This window comes from Stegodyphus dumicola, chromosome X1, assembly GCF_044657685.1.
Source record: "Stegodyphus dumicola isolate Sdum_Otavi_A_Nest chromosome X1, ASM4465768v1".
Classification (NCBI taxonomy): domain Eukaryota; kingdom Metazoa; phylum Arthropoda; class Arachnida; order Araneae; family Eresidae; genus Stegodyphus; species Stegodyphus dumicola.
The window spans coordinates 38,718,502-38,743,512 of record NC_140780.1 but is presented as its reverse complement, the minus strand read 5'-3'; the positions used below and the strand labels follow the sequence as shown (position 1 = coordinate 38,743,512).

The following is a 25,011-nucleotide window of genomic DNA, read 5'->3' as shown; positions in this document are numbered from 1 at the left end:
CTGTAGGAAACACTGAAATAAGGTTCTTTCATTCGGAACATAGTTTATATTTTTTAAACTCGCAGTCTGCCTCTATTTGTGCTGTATTTTGATTTTAAAAAAATCGTACAAAGTAGTCATGTGAGACATTTACAAAAGTAGATAAATAAATAAGTGTACATAGATTCGAAGATTATTTCAGCTTAAGAAAAAAGAAAAACAGCACTTTTTCTTGTTATAAAAAGATTTATGAAATAATAAGAAAAATTTAGTTACGTATTAAACCATTACGAGGAATTTAAAGCGCATTAAAAATATCACTATTCCTAAGACCGCGAATTTCTTCGAAATAAATATCAAAATTATAACTTTTTGTAACATTTGATCTTCGGAAAGAATGTTGAGTTCATTTTCATTATTTTCAATGACACTGCTTTCAGGAAAAAAAGGAGCGTTGCTTTATAATTTTCTTAGAAATTCAGACTATTAAAATAATCGTGGTGTAAAAATCAAGCTGTTTGAAAGAACTACTATCGCATTTGAAAGTAACTTTAAATCTGCGAAGAGCAGCTTTTCTAAAATGTGAATTATACTTATAGAACATGCATAAAAATTACAGAAAATTTTTACTTAGACATTACCTTTGTATTAATGTCATTACATTTGTAGTAATTGGATGTTACATTTGTAGTAATTCGGGATAATGTTACTTATACATTTGTATTTTAGTTAACATATGTTACAACGTAACATTCGCATATTTTCGAAACCTGCTGACCTCAAAAGTTTCTTTTCCTTTAGTTAGTTCTTTTTAATTAATGGAATAACATATATATGAAAAACTGTGTCCTGGACATAGAATTTTAGATAAATATTAATAATAAAGGAGCTCACCAGCTGCCGAGCGGTAAAGACGCTGAACCTTGATAGTTCGGTCCGAGGTTCTAATCCCGCGAACGGGCTGGCTGCATGGGCGTTTTCGTGGTTTTCCCCATGTGTAACGTGTATACGAGCCAGTTCCCCTTAGAAAGTCCTCGACGCGAAGATATCCCTCCCTTTAGGCAGATAGCCCTCGTGTGCTTTGTCATAATTGAATAATACAATCCATAAATAGCATAGGGAAGTCATCCATAGCATAAAGGAAACTGTTTATTTTATAAAATTAATACGGAATACTCAAGAAAGAAAGTTTGTAATACTTAATTATGTTTAAATTTTCTATTTTGAAACTAGAAATTTCAAGTAAAGAATATTTTCATAACACGTTTCTTTTTGTAATACATTTATTTTTCATTTGCAAAGGATCATAATTGTTCTGCTATACTTCGTTGATAGTAAATAACCGGAAAATTCTTAATAGTCTCCGTTCACAGTATGAGACCAAATTAACAGTTACGCAAAAACGCAGTCAATTAAATATGAAACAGCATTTAACAACATTCACGGAAGCAATTAGACTCGACAGCTACGCGATTAATGTAATATTCAGCATAAGGGCGGTGGCGTCAACAAAAATATAATTTGACGCATGCTAGTCAGATGATAGCATTTCATGCGTTAGATTCAGGGAACCTTGATGATGTACCATTTAATGAGGTACCCGCAACAAAACAACACTGTCACCCAAACCTATCAGCTCAATTATATTGTGTAATATCGTGCTAGGCGTCAAAGTGTTAATAAATTGAAGATATCTTCCAAAACAAGATTCTTTTTATCTATGTTTTCAACTGGTGTTTTTGAAAGTAACATATGTAAGTTTTTTTTAGGATGCATGATGGCATCTGAATTGGAAGCTGCCTTACCACCTATTACCAATGTAGGTCGTCAACCTGTAAATTATGGCCATCCTCCGTCGGCAAGGTGAGTAGACTTAATTCTGCTTCTCTTTCCATTTAAATCGTAACAATATAATCCATTTTATAATTTTCAAACCATAGATTTGTTCACTTCTCATGTGCAAAATAATTGCGAAGTGTACTAAAACTCCTATCCTAATTTTTCCTATCCTACTTTTCCCAAAGAGCTTTTATTTTTGGAAGATAATACTACGTTGAGTTTCAGTCGTTTTAAGCATTAGAAACATATAAACTTCGTTGACAACACGAGCAAAAATAGAATTAATAAGATAACAGATTAATTCTTCGTTCATTCATATTAAGAAGTTGGAAAGACAAGAAGCAATGCTTGGGGTACTAAAATTGTCATGTTAAACTGAAAGATGTATTATTCAGTATTAGTGGCTCCATCATTAACTCTGATTATGTTAATGTAAAAGTTACAGGTGTACTTTAATCGTCAGACATGAGATCTGTGTCTCAATATTAAACTACAACTTGGTAATATTTTATGAAGCTCTTTTAAAAACAGTTTTCAGTGTTATATAACTATTGACAACATTTTTGATAACATAAATTGAAAAATGCTGGTGTTGTTAGAACTTAAAATTTCATAAATTGGAGAGTATATGTTGAATATCGCTTTTATTATGTTAGAAATTTATTTTAAATAGCTTAAGAAAGTAGAGAAGATTTGTTCAAGCATAAATGTAAATAAAACGATGTCCAAAAAAATTACGTTAAGTTCCTTACCTTAACTTCCACTATTTACTGAAACAGAATCCGTGTGTTGCCCATTTAGACAACATATTTTAAATGTTTTCATTACTGTCATTCATAACACTTGCCATCTTCTATTCTATAAATCTTCATAATTATCATTTATAACGCTTAGCTTCTTTATTGTATATATCTATATCTAAAACTTATTTGATGCAATTAGCATTATAATTCACAAAATTTAATTTACATTCCATTTATATTTAGTTTCTCTAGCATGATAAAATGGACCTGGAGTTGACTTATCTCAGTCTGTATAATTTCATTCTATTGTGTTGTTTTTGATGAGAGATTAAATACATTTTCTCTACTCGGAAAGATTTTCTATGGTTAAATCTAATAAGCTAACTAACTACATATGTTTAAACCTCATTGATCCCACAAATTATCCTCTTCCCAACTACGAAGAAGATTAATTAAAATTTCAGAAAACAGACAAGAAATAAAATTGAACTAAAACATTTATCAAATTATCCCTCGTAGTTTACAACTTAAAATTAACAAAAAAAAAAAAAAATACTGTTTTTTTGTTAATTTAATTTACAACGTTTTGGCAATTTAAATATCAGCAAAATACACAATTTAACATTCATTCTGCTAATTCGACTCCAGTAGTGGGGTTTTTAACTCTATGCTCTAACAAATACAAAATTCACTCACCACTCCACAGGTCGGCTAGGGTCGGCTCTTCATCTAAGGTAAACATCTATGCTGAATGGTTGCAGAAACACTTTCTCAAATAGCAGTTTCTCTCGTTATTTAAATTCAAACTAATTTGCATTCTGGTAAAGGCTGACGAAAGGAAAAAGAAAAGGTAAAGAAAAGGATTAGCATAAAAATAATGATTAGCTATAATAAAATTCATAACTTTACGTAGTAGGTATCCTTCCTCATGTAGCAATATTTACAAGCACCTCAAAATTTTAAGGGGTATCAGCAACCCCTATACCGACAATGTTAAATTGGCCATTTTCGATGTATCTTTTCTCAAAATCTGCTGTAGATGCACTCTTGAAATTCTTTGTGTAATTAAAGTACACCTATCTGATTATATGGAAATGATCTTTTGAAATATTTTGAATTTTAGGAGTAATTTACAGAATATTTTGCTAGGCATAGTAAAATGTAGCACTTTTCTCACACAAAATATTTTTTTAATTTTTTCTAAGTTTATCACAAAAAGTTCATTTCGGTAAATATTAGAAAACCTAATAAATAAGCCATAAAAATTTTAGATACCTGTGAGCAGTAGTTCCTGAGAAAAGGTACATCGAGTATAAAAAAATCACGTTTAAAGAAAAACGCGTTTTCATGTAAAACACCTCATTGATCAAAGCAGTCGATGGCACATTAAAACTAGATTTTTTACAGTTCTAATTTTCATAGAGATTAAAGAATGGTATTTTTAGAAAGATAAAAGTGTAGAGAATTTGAAAATGCAAAAATCCGAAATCACAATTCTTTGAAGATTTTGGGGTTCCAACACCCCTTAAAGTTAGGCAAAAAAGGCAGCATTAGTTTAGATAAAGTTTGAATAAAATTCTGTCGATTTTGTGAACGATCAGAACAAATCTCTTTCCTTCAAACGAAGGAAAAAAAAGCGAGAGTGAGAATAAGAGAGAGGAAAAAAAATATTCTTTGCGCCTGATTTTGAAAAAGGACCTGTGTCTTATCGCTCTCGAAATCAATAGCGATTTATTTAAAAATCTTCGCCAAACTAAACTTTCTTTTTACATAATTTAAATTTTTTTCATTTCTTGTTTCTTTTCCAGTTTGATTTCAAACTACCTGAGATCATAATTAAAATGTCCAAAATAAAAAAACTCTACGTGTTTGTCCAAAATAAAAAAACTCTACGTGTTTCTCCAAAATTTCTATTAATGAGAGTTTTTTTTTCGTATGTTTTAATACATTAGATTTATTTTCTTCTTGAAAAGCCATTTTTAAATCAAAACTTTAAAATCTCTATATCAGATTGGTAGCGGAAAGGGATTACGCTGTTTACTAAAAATTTCTCGGCCTTATCAGAAGTCATTAGCTTACATCTCTATCCGACTTGCATTTATCTGATAGTCTACAGCAGAGGTTCTCAATCGGTGGTACGCGCACTACTAGTGGTACGCAAGAGAAAAATAGGTGGTAAGCAAAGAAGCAAAGTTTTTTTAACTATTAAATTCAAAAATGAAAACCTCAACATCCTAACTGAGATTTTTTCTCTACAACTCGTAAATTTATGCGATTTGAGCTTTGTTCAAGAGTAGTGGTGGTAGTAGTACTTTCTAGTGGTGGTACTAAAGGTTTGCAGTTTTTGTTTAGATGGTACGTGTTAGTCAAAAGGTTAAGAACCGCTGATCTACAGATTAAAATTCCTATTATTCATTGATTAAATAAAAACTGGAGTAAAATAAGAAAATAAATTACCGTCAAAAGAAAAAAGCTGCAGTTTTGTGCTATTAAAAAATCTCAAAACATATAAGCAAATAAAAATATTTTTCTCTATAAATTAGAGAAAACGGAATTTGATGAGTCTCAGCTCACTTTCTTTTCGCTCAAAAATCACTCGCTAATGACTTTTATACATTCAGTAATGACTTCTGAAAAAACCTTTAGTACAAGTAAAAAAATGTACCAGCAAGTCAGATCATAGAAGTAGTACGCCCGACTTTGGACGCAGCTCCTCTGGGATTCAGCACTGATGCGATACCAGTATATGTGGTATCTTAGGACACCGCTGCTTAAATTTCCCCGTCATTTTACAGTTTCACGTCAAAAGTCTTCCTGGAACAGGTAATGAAAGAGACAAGACATTTACACGATGGTATAAGTGAGGCCGAACTTAAACCTTGCAAAGCAAATAGTGAAATATATCCTTTAAAGCATTCGTACTCTTTTAAAATGACAGTTTTAGACAAAGTATAGATTACGTATTTTGCATTTTTGATGTACCGATGAAGCATTACCTTTTCTAGCTCAAAAAGGGCTATTATTCTCGGAATGGGATTTTGCGTTGGCTCATTATAAATGGTGTATCATATTTTCAAACTGTTGCTACCAAATATCACCCTGAGAAGAATCTGCATGTAGGTGTGTATTTTCCTTGTATTATGAAAAAAAAAAAAAAAAAAAAAAAGAAAAGAAAAGAAACGGCGGTACCTAGAGCCATCAAATTTCGAGACGTAGTTCTTCACCTGAGCATGCGTACATCTGGAAGTCTTAACTGGAGACCTACGTGAAAAGGAAACGATGCTTAAAAATATAGCTAAAAAGAAAAATAAACGGGACTTAGGAGAAGTTAGTGCTAGAGCAAGCTGATAGACTGCAAGCTCAGCAAGAACGTGAAAACCCTAAACAAACCCTTTTGGGCGACCGTTAAAATCTCAAAATCTGACAAGGTTTTTTTTTTTTTTTTTTTTTTAAATTTCTTGGGAAAATTTGTTTTTATCTTGCTCAGAAACCGATTTACAATTGTTTTAATACTTATGTCAAGGCCCGGGTATTGGTTAAGGTTTCGTGAATCATATTGAAATGTTTGGTAATTCCCATCAAAATGTACAGAAATCGCTTTAAATTCTCATTATCTGAGCAACATTTAGTGAATTTCAAAACGAACAACAGAGAAATTTTAGAATGTTTTGCAGAAAGATTACTTTTTTCCAAAAAGTATTTTTATTTTAGTCTATAACATACATATGTGCTTTTCTCTAATTATGTAGTGGATTAATCAAGTTGTGAAAAATACGAATTATTTTATTTTCCATGAAAAAGGTCGGACACCTTTTGCAATAATGTCTGTTGTATGAGTACTCATTAATCACGTTTTGAATTTTTACAATTTTGAAATTTTTTTTTTTCTTCGTCGCTTTTGAGAAGCAATAGTGGCTGCCCGCCAGAGTGACATCAACATTAGCCATTCGAAAATTTTTCATTGAAGACATCCCTCTCATTACTCAGATAATCTCTCATAATTTGTTGCAATAGATTAAATAAATAGTAGAAGAACCAAACATATTTCAGCTAACCAGCGGCCGAGCGGTAAAATCGCTGAACGGTGGTAGTTCCGACTTGGGTTCGAATCCAAATGAATAGGCTGGCTGTAGGGGCGCTTTCGTGGTTTCTTCATGTGTAAAACGTGTGTACGAGCCAATTTCTGTTAGAAAGCCCTCTACGAAGACATCCCTCACCTTAGGCAAACAGCCCTCCAGAACATAAATAGTAAACTAAACCAAAATAACTTTTAATAAATAAACCATTTGGCATAATTAAAACTAAGCCAAACATCTCACAAAACCCAACATTTGTTTGCTTCCATTTTTGTCAAATAGTGTTAGAATAAAATGATAGCTTAAGACTGTATGACGCTTCCCAAAAGCTTTCAACATCTGATTTAATAAGAAAATGTCTCATTACTCAAATACTTAGAGACCAAACCTGAATTAGAGGAAGATTGAGGGATACAAGGCACGAAACAGCACATTCTTCCGTTACGTGGTCCAAGAAGGAATTAGCTTATTCTTTTCAGGAAATAAATATTAAATTGTTGAATTTTTATATGAAATATATCAATAATTCAACCTAAATTATTAATTTAATTTTCTTCCGTCTCTGTTTCATTTTGTCATTCACTTCAAAAGCATTACTATTGATGAAAACGTTGGTTTCTGTTTCTCTCATGACTCCTTAACATTTTCTTGTACATACAGTATATAGTTTATTATTCTCCTCCAACAGATATCCTCAAATTATACATTTAACGGATATGAAATAAATAGTAAATTGTGAAAAAAATTGCTGGCCACGAATTGTTTAAGTTGTAAAACACTAAGCCAGTATAACGTATATTTTTTTTTCTCCCAACAGATATGGGAAACTGTCGGAGAAAATTCGGAGAACAGCTCCAAGCGAGTTCCAATGTTCAGTTTTCTGCGGTGGAAAAAAATGCAAATATGATAGTGCCAACTGGCATAAAGAGGACATGGCAATTAACGGAATCTACTCACACTGGTAAGGATGAAATATTTTACATGATTTGTTATATAAACTTAAAAATTTATAAATTATTTAATTTTATAATTATTTATTTTTAATTATTTAATTTTATATTTAAATATTTTTTAGTATTTTAAGCATGCTTTAGATAAACATTTTTATGCATATCCAGAAGAATGTTTTGACAGAACTAAGCGACAATATGTTTTTGCTGATAAGATTATGGAAAAGTGTTAATGAACTAAGAATATGTTTAGGTACAAAATTAAAATTTCGTTAGAATTCAATCAGTTAACAGTTTGGATAGGCTTTTTGAAATCTTTATCATCTTGTCTCCTTAACTACCAGCAAATAATATTTCTATACAGTGATTGCTAGCATAATTAATGTATTAATGTTAATTAATGTGTTTATAAAAATTAATGTATTCAAAACCTAAGCCAAGAAGTTATTGAAATTAAATTATAAATTAAATATTAGTAAATTAAATAGTCTAATTTCCTACGAAATTGTTTGTAGCCGTTTCTGAATAATGGGTTTTAGTGAGCTATGTAGAGGTTGTAAAGACAGATTTTTTACATCTTAACACTACTCGAATATATATTTTCAAGCAGCTGCCAAGATTGGAGCCGAAATATTTTAAGCTTTATTGCTTTCCAAGAAAAAAATAAATTGCGAAACTAAAATTCTTAACTTCCAAATATTTGCAAATCACGAACAGATATTGGGTGATCCAAAAGTCACGCGCATCAGACTTTCAAAAAGTGCAGAAATTCCAGAACGGTAAGTAATGGCAAATTATTTCAATGGTTGACACCTCTATACTATAACAACTAAATGTATCACTTCAAATTTCTGTTACAGTTTATAGTGTCAGCTTTAAAAATTGTTTTGGCCAAGTTGAAACTGTTTCTAAAGCTCAAAACATGAACTGTAAATGCAAGCAAAGGCAAGCAGTCAACTGATTAAATAACACTAAATCGCAGTCATTCTACTTTATGGCTGGAGTGCCTATTGAAACTGTTCAGTTTTCTATGAGGTAATTCCATAAAAAAACGGCTATTCAGTGTTTACACATGTGTTTATTGCAGAGATGTACATCCGCATTCATACGAGATGTGACATTTAATCAAAAGGGTATTATTGAAAAATATCAGCTTAAAATATTGAAGATGGGTTAGAAGCAATAGAATTAAACTAATTATTCATTTCAACTATCATAAGTTTAATTTTAATACGATGTTAATAATTATATTTTACAACAATCGCAGCTCTTTTAGCAACTTTCTGTGGTTATTCAAATGATTTTAAGTCAAGTGTTAGAAGTTTATAATCTTTTCTATTACAAGACAAACACACACCAAACAATTTTCCCTGGAAAGTTTATGCTCCAGCTTCAAATTTCCAGAGTGAAAAATCTGATTTTGTCATTAGCTCATTTTGACTGCGGTAACAGCTTTAAGCAATAGTTTTAGGTGACTTATTCCAATAAATAGAGAGCGAAATAGAACGAAAACACGCATTAAGAAATTTAATCACCATACTTACTTTGAAATGAAAACAATGTTACAAGCGATAAGAACAGCACATTTAATTTGACAATGCTCAGCCCACCAGTGACTGAGTTGTAAAAGTCGCTGAACGATGTTAGTTTGGTCTGGGTCCGATTCCAGGCCAATGAACTGGCTGTATGGGCGTTTTCTTGGTTTTCGACATGTGTAACGTGGATATGAGCCAGTTTCTCTTAGAAAGTCCTCTACGAAGGCTTCCCATTGCTTAGGCAAATAGCCGTCGTGTGCTTTTCTATAACCAAATGAAAGACACCTAATTAAAAATGGCTTACAAGAAACGCTGGTGCATATATTTTTGCAGAAAATTATTTGACGCTAAATTTTCTGTGATAGAAAAGATCCGAAATGCATAAAAGCAGAAAAAAGTAATTGGAGTTTTAGCATGCTTACCATTATTTGTCTCATATACTGAATGTTTTATGCAGGATCACTAATGATATTCTGGCAATGGCAAGACCCAACACAGAGACTATTGAAAAATATAATGTGATTCAGCAGTTCCGTGAGTAAGTAACAAAATATATTCTCTTGTCTGTTTTAGATTAGATCAATTCATTTTGTTTGCCCTAGCTAAATAATCTATAGTGTATAGCGTACGTGAACTTTTTTCAGCAAAGGAATTTCATCTATTATAAATCTTCAAATGCCTGGTGAGCATTCATCCTGTGGTAACACCTTAGATGCTTCAGGATTTTCATACAACCCTCAGCTTTTCATGGATAATGATAGTAAGTCAATTCTACAGAAGATTATTAATTCGAAAAATTTCAGATATTCCTTTTGTTTTCTTAAGCAATCTAATAAAGCAATTTCCGTTATTTTCCAAAGCATATTAATTTTAGATAGCTATATTCATAATTTTAATTTAATTTTCATATTTCTGTTCCTACTTATAACTATGCTATGCATTCTATTTAAATTTAAAGAAAATACCCCAATTACGAACAGTTGCATGTTCTTAAGAGAACAACAAATGCTTTTTAAGCGAAAAACTATTTTCAGTTTATAAACGAAAAACACGTTTCAGTTTATAATCATTTCAATTTATACACGTTTATAAATTGAAACGTTCATAAAATTAACTCTATGAATTTTTCTAAATTTTTATATTCTGTATAAGGTATTGTGAAAGATAAAATACAAATTTTTTAGAAATAAGACATTGCTTCGTAGTTTTCTGAGAATGATATGTTTGAAGTCAGGAATAGATTTGTAATGGGGAAAAAAGGATTAAAATTTTGCTGCGTTTACCATTTACACTAATTATTTTGCTTTCATTTTTTTCATAAGGCAGCTCTAACTCCTTTTGTTTTATTCACAGTTTTGCTGAAAAAAAATAAAATACAGTTTAAATACTTCAATTATTTGAATTCTGTGAAATAGTTGCGAGAAATATATTTCTACATTCTCAAATAGTTGCCATTTTTCATGACATTCCTAGTAATGGTTGCAGGTTTATATATTTTTGTCTACTATTACTCTCGATTATTAAACTGAGAAAATGACCATCAAAGAGTTTAGATATTAGAATTGTATGACTGGAAAATTTTCATCACAATATTTTCAGCTTCGATTCAATAACTGTCGATTAGATCTACAGCAGTTTATTTTTAACCTTCTTAAAGTGTCCCTGATTTATATTTAAAAATAAAGTAAAAGTTTTCAAAAAAGGATATAGGTTTATAAGATGCTATGAATTACCTTGCACTAAGCTGTATTTGTAATATGTAGGACAGCAACAATTAAGAGCAAGTCTTTAAAACCTGAAACCACAAAACTGTTGGACCAGACTTAATTTAATTTGGTTAAGTACGTTTATAGACTATGATTCTGAATTTTGAAAAAAGTGATCAGAATTTCACCTTCAGGAAAAAATGGCTCCCAGTCATATAAATATGGAGATTTTCATAAATCTTGCAGATTATGCTATTTTTAGTTAATCGCTTAAAGTCTAATCCCGCTATCTGGAACTTAGTGACTGTATTAGTCCATTATAGCCACTTAGATAATTCTAAATAAGATAGCTCTAATAAATATACAGGCAGCATATTTAAACTAAAAATATTTATTGAGCTACTCTGCAAGATAATCTATGATGAAAACTTAATGATATTTGTAATGAAAAATCAGTAGCTTCAAGCTGCGTTTATTCTAACTTTCTGGCTTAGGCGTAAAAAAGGAAGATTCTCAGTCTTATCTGATGGTAAGTTTTTTAAGTTTATGAACATAAACTGTTACTTGCCCACATCTTCGAGTAGCGGCGGAACCATGCGGCTACTACAAACAAACTACTGCATCCGTACTTCTCGGCTGGCTTGCCAGTTCCAGCTCTAATTCTCGGCTTGTATTCAGTTCGTTCCGCCTGTTTCTGCCCAGTATCCTGGGCGGAAACAGGCTTATTGGAACCGTGAGTATAGGATTAATTCGGGAATTCTGAAGCGTAGAGAACTTAAAGAAACATCGTGTCACATTCAAAACTACCTAAATGTGATTATATAATTTGAAAATATCAGATCGTTTGTAAGTGTTACCATGACTAGGATGAAAAGCTATTATAAACTGACAAGCTGGAACATTTTCAACTGCCATAATCTATCAAAATAACCAGCCAATAGCCAAGTGGATAAGACAGCTGAATATAGGTGGTTTGACTCGGGTTAGAATGCCAGCGTAAGGAACAGCTTCATGGATATTTCTCCTATACGTAATTTGGAATCGAGACAGTTTACCTTAAAAAGCTCTTTAAGAAGCCAACCCTTTTCCTTATGCATAACACCTACGTGTACTTTGCCATAGTCAAATAAACCAAACGAATCAAATTGATGCGTACGGATCCAGCCTCGTGGACGTCACCTTGCACTTTTCTGTAACCTTCCTTTGCTGGAGCGGAAGTGGACAGACTATGAGTTCGGAACATTCTGTGGTACGATGAAGCAGGTGTTTATTTACCTGACACAAAAACATGGTCAAACTAAAAATCAGATTTTGCGCTATTGTTATAACTTTTAGCAGAGTATTTTACATATTTCAAAAATGGCAGTGCGAAGAGACTTTATAATCGTAATTCTAAATCATCAATTCGTTTTTTTTCGCAAAAGCAGATAGAACCGTGACCTGTATGGTCAGCCTATATTCATCCGTGTGTGGTGGTGCCCATGCACGCACACCCAATACTATGCGCTAGATTCTGTAAAAAACAAACATTCGCATGCTCTAAAAACCGATAAATTGCGTTTCTAGAGATAGTTTCAATAATTACCTTGCACAAATCGACAAATCGTTTTTTATGTGTATAGTCGAAGGTATCGTTGGGTGTACTGGACGCCATATGCGGAGTAGCAAAAGCTTGGTCGAAATTAAAACCAATAACACCGGTTCAGTCTTGGAGAAATATTCTTCCTAAATTTGAAGAAGTCAAGGCAATAACTGAAGTTGTATGCCCAAAAAAAATGAAAATGTAAAATTCTTGGGAAATGTCGATTGGGAAAATATAGAGAAATGTTTCGATTAGTGATTAGACTAAGCCGGGCTTTCAGTGTTTGAGTGATGCCGATATCGTTTCAAATGTCACAAGAGGGAAAGATTGATGCTGCAAATACAAGTGAAGAAGATACTGACAATTACATTAGTCTCGAGACAGCAATTACGTCTGTTGAAACTCTGTTGGTTTTCGATGATCAAGGGAAATTCAAATAAGTCATAAAATAGCACTTCGAAAAATACTCAGTGAAATTCGACAAATATTTAAACATTCTAGAAAAGTAAAATTATTCATTTTTTAAAGAAATAAACGCATACAATATCCGTGACCTGCTACATTAGCCCAGAAAACCGAGAGTACACTGTACTCAAAATTCTGTAAATATTATTTAGGCACTCTGTTTATCTTCAGACTAGTTTTATGTTTGACCACCGCAAGGTAGGAAAAGCGATTTTTAAAATCAATACTAATAAATGCCTGTGCTAGCCGTGGATTTCATTTCCTGAAATCGTGTTCGGTATGTCAATAACAGCACATGTAGTTGATTTGCCTTCTCTAAGCCCCTACTGATACGACTTCGGATGTTAAATGATGTTTAAGTCTGGTCATCAATGATTTTTCAAATTTTGCCTAATGCTCAGAGTAATCAGATTGGGCAGCAGGAATTTGCTCTATTTGTTGCTGCATTGGCGTGCCTTCATCGAAATTATCTTGTGTGAAGGTCGTGTCGAGTATTTTATTCAAGGAGTCTTCTGTGTGGCTATTGTTGCGAATAGGTGCGCTAGTTATAATTCTTATTTATATGGCGAATAATAACATAGTTTATAATTGTTATTATATGGCAAATGTCATATACGTCCTTACTTTAGGTACAAAATCCTCTCTAGGAGTTTACCTTGACTTGAATTATCACACATTTGTATGTTCCACTTTTTTTTATACTTTTGTAAAGTGGTTGATTGACTGTCGTTACATCTTTCTTGTTTCAAACTTCTTCGTAATGCTCTGCCCTTTTTGTTGCCCGCGTAATTCTTTGTTCAACAGATTTATTGTATGAAGCTTCTTAGTTTATCGTTGTGGCAGGTCTTCCTAACAAGTACTTTCTCTATTAATTATTAATTTTTCTCTGAATGCTTCAGAATCTTCTAATTTTATTCCTTCTTTCTACATGCCTTCGTCGTGTAACGGTAGCACACTCGGCGCGTATTCGAGAGGTTCGGCGAGGGCATTGCACAATTTTTAAGTCCTTTGCTTCAAACTAACCTAATTTCTCTACAGTGAAGCCCTAATTAAAAGGTGGTGGATCATGATTCTTCACCACCAGGATTTGACGATTAAGTTCTCGAATCCTCAGTCGCCCTTTAAAAGGCGAAGTATATAAGGTATTTCTCCCGCCATCCTGGCATGCCTTCGTGGCCAGCCACTCGACGCGTATTCGAAAGGTCCAGGATTCGAGTCCCATCGAGATCATTGCACATTTTCCATGTCTCTTGCTTCAAAATAACCTAATGACTTTGCAGTCTGTGTACGACTAAATTGCCTTTCTGAATTAACCAAGAAATTACGAATATTCTTCCCGAAACGAATTCTTTTCTGACCTGCAAAATTGTACTGTTTAATGCTGGACTTGGAGGCGAGGTAGTTTAATTGAAAGGTTATATATTTATGAACAGGTGTAACAGCTTTAAATAATATTAAAATCTTGTAGTTTAAATAATTTAAATAGATGAACATTAAGGTATTTGTGAATGGCAATATTTGAAACCAGACTCGAGTGCCTCGTGCGACTCTCGCACAAAGAATGTAATTTATTTTTAAATGTTAGAATATGTTTTCTCTTCTTGTTTGTATGTCGCCATTTTTGAGTGTTAAATAAAAGTTATTGCTGTGTTCCATCATTGGAGTTGCTTCATATCACCAAAGAAGCATCACACAGGGAGACTTTCTTTTTATTCTTCTATTGTCTATTCTTGTGTGAAATGGGCTGCTTGTGATGTGATAATTTTGAGATACGGTCATTCTTTAGCATACGGTTATCTGTGAAACGCAAGATAGGCTCAGCGTATAATGTATTATCAAATTATATGGACTAGGAGGTCTTCCAGAAAATGGCCTTTAGAATCTATGACAGCGTATCCTCAGCTTGTGTTATAAGAACTGAAGTCACCAGCAAATATTTTGTTTCGGTATCTGTAGTCTTGATTCAGTTTTATTCGTGGGGAGTACAATGAAGTTGCAATAATCATTACGGTTTGAACTTCTAGGAGTGCGGCTATGTGGTCTCTTCCTAAACTGATTACTGAGCAAGAGGTGTTGGTATTGCAGCAGATTATTGCTGATCGCGGTTCTTTTTCTGGATCTTCTTTTTGGTATATGCTCCGTTGTAATGGGAAGCCAGTTATGTTTTACGTGTTTAGTATTTGTGTGTATAAAGATAAAATCTACATTGTACTCTATTGGAAAGGTGATCACGTGTGAGGTAAATGCCTTAGACTGTTGTAAATTTACCTTAGGGCATTTAATGGATTGTTCATTTCTTTCTGTATTTTATTTAGCATGCTTCTGAAATTATTATACAGGGTATTTGAATTAGCAATAAATTGTGTTTTCCTGGAGGGTTTCAATCTGTTTTCTGTAGCTGAATGAGGCTGAGTGATCGAGTAGGTATTTATAGATTGTTCCATAGGATAAGCTCTCGCACAGTAAAAACAAGTGGGTTTCTGCACGCTACAGTTGCGCATGTTATGTTTTCCCGATAACAAGGAGCAGTTTGTTTTACCGGTACACCTTGCACAAAAAAAGGGGAACAGTTCTATAGCTCTCGTTCCACTGGACCGATTGTCGAATTTAACTTGCACTGCCATGTCTCGGAAGCGCGACTTAGGGTATATATTAGATTTATATATAGCATTACTCTAACATAGGCATTCTGACACAAAATCGAACCTTTACTACTAATCTTCTGTTAAGTATTGGGCATACCGCTGCTATAATTCGTATATCTTATAAAGGTACTATTGCTGAAATTTTGAGTTGAATTCTTCTTTCAGATGTATCGAAATAGCTGGATTTAGCTCTTTTTTTACAGCCTCTACTTAAGAAGGTCTTATTGAATTCTGCTATGTAGTTTTCTTCACTTCTATTGTACACTGACTACCAATAAGTATTTGGACACTTATGCAAATGACAATATCTGCGGTCCTAAGGTACGTCACGGACTCCGCCGGTATATATCGTGTAGGAAACAGCATCAGCTTTAGTCGCATGCAAGATGCCTCGCAGTTCGGAGCTCTCTGATTTCGGGAAAGGTATAATTATCGGGTATCACAAATGTGGCCGATCCTTAAGGGATATATCTAGCGATCTGAAGTACCCAAAATCGACAGTGGCCTATGTTATTAAGAAGTGGAAGGTGAGCGGTGAATGTGCCCCGAGTCGGCAGACCAACGAAACTGGGAGATAGAGACCGACGAGTGCTGTCCAGAGAAATTCGGAAGAACCGCACCCAACCGATGGCCCTCATCCGCGAAGAGTTTCAACAGGCATTCGAGAGTATTGTTTCAATGAATACCATTCGTAAGGAAGCACATCTGCTTGGTTTTCATGGTCGTGCTGCTGCACATAAGCCTTTGATTACAAAGTCCAACCGCGCTGCTCGGTTAATGTGGTGCAAAGCACATCGAAATTGGACCGTAGATCAGTGGAAACGGGTTCTTTGGAGTGACGAATCAAGGTTCACCCTTTACCGTTCGGATGGCAGGGTCTGGGTCCGGCGTTTACCTGCAGAACGTCTCCTGCCAGAATGCATTGTGCCAACAGTCAAGATCGGCGGAGATGGAATTATGGTCTGGGGGTGTTTCTCCTGGCATGGGCTGGGACCCTTAGTCCCCATTCATGGTAAGCTCAACTCCGATACCTACTGCACTATTTTGGATGACAATGTGCTTCCTACGTTGTGGCTGTTTTACGGATTGAACCCCTGTTACTTTCAGGACGACAGTGCCTTGTCATGTTTCGACGTTAACCAAGGCTTGGTATGGTGCCAATGGAGTTCATCGAATGGACTGGCCTGCCCAGAGTCCAGACCTGAACCCTATCGAGAACCTCTGGGACGAGTTGCATCGCCGAATTTAGGGGTGCACTACCCGTACAAAATCGGTGAAGGAACTTTTATGTCTTCTCCAAGCCGAGTGGAAGAAAATAAATACCACTAGCTGTCATACAAAGACTTGTGGAAAGTATGCTCCGGAGGGTCCACGCTGTAATTACCTCTCGTGGAGGCTCTACCAACTATTGATTTTGAATAAAGTTAGTTTTTCTTTTCTATCACAGGTGTCCAAATACTTATTGGTAGTCAGTGTATATTCGGAAATATATTGGTGTTGTGAAAATTATGACTGCAAGAATACGCAAAGAGCTGTCAAGGCTAGTTGGCTTTAAGTTGCTTCATTACTTAGAGTGTAAATATCGATTGTAAACTACGCAAATTTTCATTTAAGAAGTATTACAAAAAAGGATATGTTACAAGATATATTAGCTGAATGTTTATTGATTATACTTCTGAGGAATGAAAGCAATTGAATATTAACCATACTTTCCATTCGTGTATAGTTTCACAAATTAAGGAACAAATCAACTAGTTTAAACTACTGAATTAAAGTCAAATATTAAATGTAATGTTTATGAACAAAATAAACCGAAATGAAACGGAAGCACATGCAATAAGCACACAACAAATTTCCGTAGTATTGCAATTGTAAAAACAGTAAAACCAGCATGACTAACTTGTGTAATTTTGTTTATTCCCTTCCCCTTAGTCACCAGTATTTCCTCCCACACCAACGGTACACCATTGAGCATGCGCACTAAGCGAAATTCGTTAACACTGATCAACTCAATGTGCGGTTTGCCATTACGCGTCCCGGTAAGTGCAAATGAAAAAGAGAAGTTATAGTACAGATTCAAACCATAAAAATGGTTTACTTAATATAAAATATACCTTACAACCTTCCTATAAACTTGGTTGTTGAAGATTTCTTGCACTTGAATTTGAGTATCAGTGTCTGATCTCATGCTAGAACTACTTTCATCTGTGATAATGATTGTATTTTCTATCACTTGCATAACAGAATAGCTTGCTGATTGTATTTGAATTTCAGTATCATAGAGTCAAGGATTAACTATTAAAGTCGGAAGTGCCGGAGCAGTATGGAAGCCGTCAGAGAAAGTAAATATATAAATAAAATAAATATGAATTAAAATTAAGTAAGGTATAAAGTGATAAAAATTATAGAAATTAAATTTAATAAAAACAAGTATTAAAATAATAGATAGAAATGCCGGATCTGCTTTTATCTCGGGTTCCGGCTTGAGTTATAATTTCTCTCAAATACTGAGAAATGCCGGAACTAGGCTCCGGCTGAATTAAAACGCTGCATGGAGGTAGTAAAATTAAGTAAATAAATTGAACGCGTTAATAAAATTAGTTTAAAGGCTTTTTACTTTGAAATTAAGACATTATTCTATACCAACGTAAAATAACGTTTGTAAGCAATTTTACACACATACAATTGTTCGTATGCGGGGACTTCTTTAGAAAGAATTATCTTTTTGTTCATACTGTATTTACTCAAAATGTTAAAAAGAATTTTTACTTGCGTGTTTATAACTGTATTAATAAAATTAACTGTTTTACAGTTTTCTTCTATAACTTCAGATGGTAAGTAAGAGATTTGATTATGCAAAGCACAGTCCGCATATGCATGAAATAAATCAAACTAGACCTAAAGTGAAAAGTGCATGGTTAAAATCAAAAGTCATAAATCAAAATCAAACTAGAAATACACTAGTTTTCTTGATCGTATCATATCGTATAAGAAATAGAAACAAATCTTTAAATATTTAATTGTGGTGAAGAAAACAAAATAGTCTCAATTTTGCTTTAATGTTTCACGATATTTGGAGCTTTGATGGTGTAATTTTCTTGTCACTGATCTTTCCTCTAAGCACGGCACGTGTACCCTATAAAATCTAGCAAAGTAATAAAGAAATGATTCTTTAAACGTAATGGGTATGAATAAGAGCACTTGCGCATGAAGCACTTTCGCAGTTTGCATGAAATATGCGTTATTAATCTGCATTCTCTTTTTTTGTTTCTTATTGATGTCCACAGTATTTGATAGTCCTTACTTACCTCTTATTTTATATATATGCATAAATTTAAATTTAGATCCAAAAGAAGCATAACAATGTGAATAAGTAATTTTGCTTTAGATTATAGTGTTTTCTGGAAACATCAGATGCAGATCTACATCATGATAAATCTCCGAGCGTGAATAAAATGAGGTAAATTCTAAATTGTAAAAGCCAAAACTGAAGCAATAAATAAGAAATTAAAATCCTTGTCATTTTTTTTTATTATAGAAGTTGTCTATCATGCGCAATCTCATCAGAGGGCAATGTATAGCAAACAATCAACCATTATACACTTTTGAGTATGCAGCTTGACATTTACTTAATTTAATTTAATTTTAGGAGATCGCTAAATTTAATCATAACAGTTACTAATGCTAATATGAGATTAAAAGCAACAAGCTCCAGCTTACATGACTAATAAGAGAGGGGAAAAAAGAAGTATGCAATTAAAATGATAAGTTAAGTTAGGATAATAAACTTATGAAAGATAAAATCGAATGAATTTATAGCTATGGGCTGATAAACTAAATAGGAGCCGAAAGCATGCATATAATCCTGTAAAAAAAGCAATTTGTTTCAGCCTAGTGATTAATACTATATAATGCGACAAATAAATTCTTAACTATCATAATATTTTTTTATAAAACTAGTCATGGAGAATTAATTAATATATTTTAGACACCAGTAGTAATAGAGTTTTAGAGAAATCAAGATTATAATGCTAAAAGAAAAATTAAAGGGCAAGTACACATGAAGATTCAAAGGACAGTATAAAATTCCAAATAGGATTTAATTTTTACTATAGATGAAAATAGTAACTGCCAATATTATGTGTATGAATACTAGACACTTAGGCAAAGTATGCGTAATAAAACATAGACTCTTAGGTGCCATTTTACAATAACTAGATCCAAATAACAATTTTGAGCAAACAATAGAAAATGATTGTGACTTAAATTTTAGAACTGAGCAAAAAGCAATTTTTGCTTGGCTCAGATTTTGAATAAAACTGTAGCAGCTTCGAAGGCAATCCGGAACATGTCCGTCTGCATCAGGGTACAAAAAAGCTGTTGCCAAAAGTTTTTAAATTTTACATTGGCGTGCTTCTCTTTCATTTTGATGATTTAAATAGTTGAAAACAGAAAAAAAAGACTTTGGCAAGTCAATAAACAAATAGAAATTCACAGGATCAATCCTGAGAATGAAACTTATATAGCCTTGTATGTAGTATATAAAATGAAAGATGGGGCTAAGCGTAGTCAGAAAAGGGCAATACTAAATGATTGATGATAAGCAAATATATAATAAAAAGGACAGATTTTTTAAAAAAAAATTAGTTAAAAATTACCCTATTAACGTAAAACTAGATAGTTTTATTTAAAACTTTAGAACAATGTGCGTTGATTTTCGGAAGAAAGAGCGCATAATAGACAATTTCTATTATCAAAAGAATTTTTTACCTCGCTTTTATTGCTTTTTATATCTATTTTATCATTCACTTCATCCGTTTCCTCCTAAGTTTGTTACGATATAGAGCCTATATTTCTCTTCCAGCAAGACTGAAAAGCAGTGTTACTCACTCACATTCTTATGCACCTCATGGAGCTAAATTTAAGTTTATTCTTATACTGGAGCTTATAGAGCACTCATTCTTCTTGAGTATCTTCGTTCACGTATACTCTTATCGTTGTTTGTACAGCGTCCTTAGAAATGTCCTTACTCGGCCTTTATTTTCGCAATCATTGATAGTAAGCATATGCTTCCAGTTACAAAAATATTTCAAATGTTGCAGATAGTTATGTTTCGGAATTTAAAAGTTTTACAAATAGTTTTTAAAAAATTTTGCAAAAATTACGGCATCTAATTTTTTATGCAGTCCTCCAATCTCTAGGCTTATATTTAGGAAACCTTTATACTCATTCAAACTTGTATGTCAGAAAATTTGATTCTTGTACGACAAAAATCTGCCGAGCTATTTAATTTCCAAATTTTGGATAATAATGTCATTTCCAACTTTGAGGCATTAAGGGGTAAGTTAATTAATAACTTAGAATAATTCGAGGTTCATTTCTCTATCCTTACATGCCGTTCAATGATGTCCTTCTGTAATTTACTAGTGTATAGCACTCTTTAGTTTAAAATTTGTTATATGTGGTATGACGAAAGAATTTTCACATACTAATTTGTAAGTTTTCAAACTCTAAAATTATGCTATCAGTATTCTCGTGAACTTTTATTACTTTAGAAGAAGGATTACCAACTCTGTTCTTGCATCAACTTCTTTAAAAATAATGGTTTTCTTCATCGAGCCCTTTATAATTTTCTGTATAATATACAGCACGTAACATAATCATAATACAAATAAATGCTCCTAAAGATCTTTAAAATAACAATTATGCTAAGACTATGAACTAAAATTTCGAAAAAAAATTATTTATTAGACTTATGCTTTTTTATTTTTTGTATTATTGTTATATTTATGTTACAAACAATTTTTCGTATGTAAACAATTTTTCAGAAACAAAATCACATATTCTAATTGCATTAAACTGCACAGATTCTAATTGCATTAAATTGATTTTAATTAATACGATGGCTGCGCTTGATGTATTGGTGCAATTTTTTTTTTTATATTTTTTTTTTAAATTACTTAATTTAATTCTTAAATCAGCTAGTTCTAAAATATTTGACATGTTTCTTGTTTTCTGAAGTATATTATTGGCTTTACTGAAGTAACCTTCTACTACTTGTATGTAAGAAAAAAGAATAGTGAATAATGTTGGCTCGATAATATTTTTATTTCGCGGCAGATATTATTGATTTTTTTAAATAGATTAAATAATTTTAGCGTAGTTCCCCCCTTATATGTATTTTATATGTTTTCTTACTTACTAGTTGATATAGCTTTATATCACGAGACAATTAATTATCAACTTCATTAATAATTTTTTCTTGTAGTTAATGGTATCTTAATTATGCCGATAAATTGCAGGTATGCATTCGGCTGTTAACCCCAGTCGACTCTTTGATCATCATCAACCACCTCTATAACTTCCTACAACTTCCAAGTACACCTACACCTTCCTAAATTCCCTACACCTTGCCTGACTTCCTCGACAGCTACTCCTTCGGGAATCCCTGCTTTAGAAGCATGATCTAAGAATCGTAAAAAATCATTAAACTAAGATTTTTAAAAAATGTGAACATAATTCGAACGAGTTGGCTGTGAAACCTGCCATTCTTTCCTAGAACACGAATTCTATAAATTAACTAAATAAGATCGCATTTTTGGAAAAAAAATGCATTGATCAAGCCTTTTCTCGACAATCTCCATAAAAACGCACTGTACTTTTAGTTAAGTACAAACGTTTCCCTTTTCAACTTGTGTAAGTCAATTTAATATTATCTCCAAAGTTAAAATGAAATATCTAGTCATATGGGAATAAAAAAGTTTGTATTTTATTTTTTATAACGAGCATAAAATTCCCCTATATTTAAGTATAACATTTTAATATAGATATAACATTTCGTATTTTGTTTTTTATAGTGACTATAAAGTTTCCATAAATAAAAGAAATTGGGGGACCATAAAAAGGCCATATTTCATAATTTTATAAGGCATTTTCTCCCTCCTTTTCGAGTGCTTTCGTAGTGTAACTGGAAGCACGTTCGACGTGTATTCGGGAGGTCCAGATTTCGAATCCCGGCGAGGGTATCGCACACTTTTTAAGTTTCTTCCATCGATAAAGCTAATGATTCTACAAGTGGCCCCTAAACGAAAAGGTGGTGAACGATAATTCGTCACCACCAGGATTTGGCGATCGGGTTTTTTCATCCCCAGTGGCCCTTTAAAAAGGGGGCATACATAAAGTATTTTCTCCCGCCTTTCCGCATAGCTTCGTGACGTAACTGGAATCTGTTCCGACGTGTAGTCGAGAGGTACGAAGTTCGATTTAAAGCGAGGGCATTGCACATTCTTCACGTCTCTGCATCGGTAAACTTAATGTCTATAATTTTCATTAAGTTGACTTTCTTAAAGTTTAAACTGCCAGAGCAGGAGAACTGCAACGCTTAAAACAGTTGTGTAACTGGAGTTATATATCTATGACCAACTTTTGCGAAAATAAAGACCGGGTTAGGACTGTTTTGGGTTTGGTGTACATATATGTCTGTGTGTTATTTATTTTTTGTTTATTGCCTGTCTTTATAACTGTGTACAATTAAATAAATGATTCCTAAGTGTATATATCTGAAATGGACAACTTTTTTAAGGCTAATAATAGCATTTTAGACAAATATTATTCTCGAGCTGCTTATGAAACTCGCGACATTTATCACTTTCCTGTTACCTGGGCTAAATTGTAAAGTTTAACTTTCTTGGGTAACATCCAGTGCTAACTCTGTGTAGACGTTAAGCGACTTATCGTTAAGTCTAAAAGTATAATAGAAACTTTAGAAGGGTGAAAAAGACAGTTTGTTTAAAATTAAAAAAGATGAACAGAAAGCACTTCTGGTGTTTACAATTTCGCCAGCATTTATGGTGAGAAACTTAAAAGCAGTGAGTCAAAGGTAAAAGCTTAAATTTAAATAACCTAATAGCCAAAGGCTCCGCAGAGCAATTTAACGCGAAGTTGGCTCAGAACTTCGTCGTGGACTTCAACTAATGGCAATAATAATGCAAAGCCGAAAGCAAGGAATTCTTATCTAAAGTAGCAAACCTAGTAACGTGGCCACAAATGGCAGAATACGCTCTGTCTTAACAGACTCAAACCTCTCTATAATGTAACATGCAATTTGGATTCACACCCAATAGAAGCATGATACATGCAATCAACGAAGCAATAGTCCAAATACCTAACAACAAAGCTGAGAACCTACATTCTGCTCTACTGTGCCTATACCTCAGAAAAGCTTTCTACTCACTCTGGTGGCCTGAGGTATTAGGCACATTTAAAGAAACCAAAACCCCGAAAAACCTATTTTAAATATTCCAGTGCTATTGTTCCAACAGACAGAGCATAATATTAGCTAACAATAGAACTACTGAAAGAAATCAAGGAAAAGGTTGTCCGCAGGGCTCTTGCCTCAGCGCTGATTTCTGGAATCGAGCATTCAATAAAACAGTACAGCATCAATGGCTGGACCGCACGAAGTGCATTGCATTTGCTGATGATGCAGCCTTTGTAATCAGTGGTCGTTTTAGAGAAGTATTGGAGGCCAGTGTTAATACTTCTCTGGGAAAACTTAACGAACTTTGCAAGCACCACCAGCCAAGAATATCCCAGGAAAAATCACAAGCCATCATATTCCACAAGCCCTCTAAAATAAACCAGATTACTCAAATTCCACTCTAATAAACAAAACATAAAACTACCAAAATACTAACAAAATCAAAGACATCCCTAAAGACATCTGGGAATTATAATAGATAAACTTAACTTCATTGAGAACCTACAGTCCTACATCAAACTAAGAAGAAACCTTTTGTATAGCTAACATTCTGAAAATAATGCAGGGCATTGGATGGAGCGTGAACCCCCAGACACAAAGCCTGATCTATGACACTGTTATAGAAAGAACAGCGCTGTATGGTGTAGCGATATAGGCATCCTCGATGCCGGTGAGAAAACAAAAACAACTCCATTCCATCCAAACGACCTTCCTTTTGAATTATTCCCGAGCTTATAGAACAACATTAAATGCAGCACTGTATCAGCTTATTAGCATTCCCCCTGTTCTTGTTTGCGGAACAATGGCTTCAGTTCTTCAACTAAGAAAAGATTGCAAATTATAAATGAGATAGCAGCTGTCAGTTCCTACACCTCACTGGCCCATCCATATGGAAAGACATCCTGCTAGCCAAAAATTCTTTCCAAAGGTATACACAAATGGCTCTGGCATAAAAGTACACGAAAAGGATGCGACATAAAAGTGCGTCTCAATAATTATGCCACAAAGGAATTCAAATTTCAACTCGATATAGAGAATAGCGTATTTCAACCGGAAATGTTCGTGATCTTACAGGCAATCAACGAAATCATACATTAGCATTTACGTCTATATGCATTGACTCTCAGCAATGTATGCAATCCCGAACACAAGTAACAAATCACCACTAGCCCAAGAAATTCTCAGCAAGTCCTCTAGTGCCCAAGGCCAACATTTCTTTATAATTTGGATT

The 25,011-nt window shown here is 33.4% G+C and overlaps 1 protein-coding gene across 2 annotated transcripts in view; it reads left to right on the top strand.

Moving 5' to 3' along the window:
- LOC118183905 (protein tyrosine phosphatase domain-containing protein 1-like) overlaps nucleotides 1-25,011 on the top strand; it is a 162,407-nt gene that overhangs the window by 99,338 nt on the left and 38,058 nt on the right. Inside the window, exons 2-6 of one of the 2 annotated variants that reach the window (XM_035353513.2) lie at nucleotides 1,749-1,842; nucleotides 7,455-7,598; nucleotides 9,580-9,660; nucleotides 9,767-9,882; nucleotides 18,333-18,354. In XM_035353513.2, the coding sequence (XP_035209404.1) occupies nucleotides 1,754-1,842; nucleotides 7,455-7,598; nucleotides 9,580-9,660; nucleotides 9,767-9,882; nucleotides 18,333-18,354 (452 nt within the window). In that variant the 5' untranslated portion in view covers nucleotides 1,749-1,753. Of the gene's footprint in view, nucleotides 1-1,596; nucleotides 1,843-7,454; nucleotides 7,599-9,579; nucleotides 9,661-9,766; nucleotides 9,883-18,332; nucleotides 18,355-25,011 lie in introns of those variants that run through there. The other variant, XM_035353512.2, reaches the window with a different exon arrangement.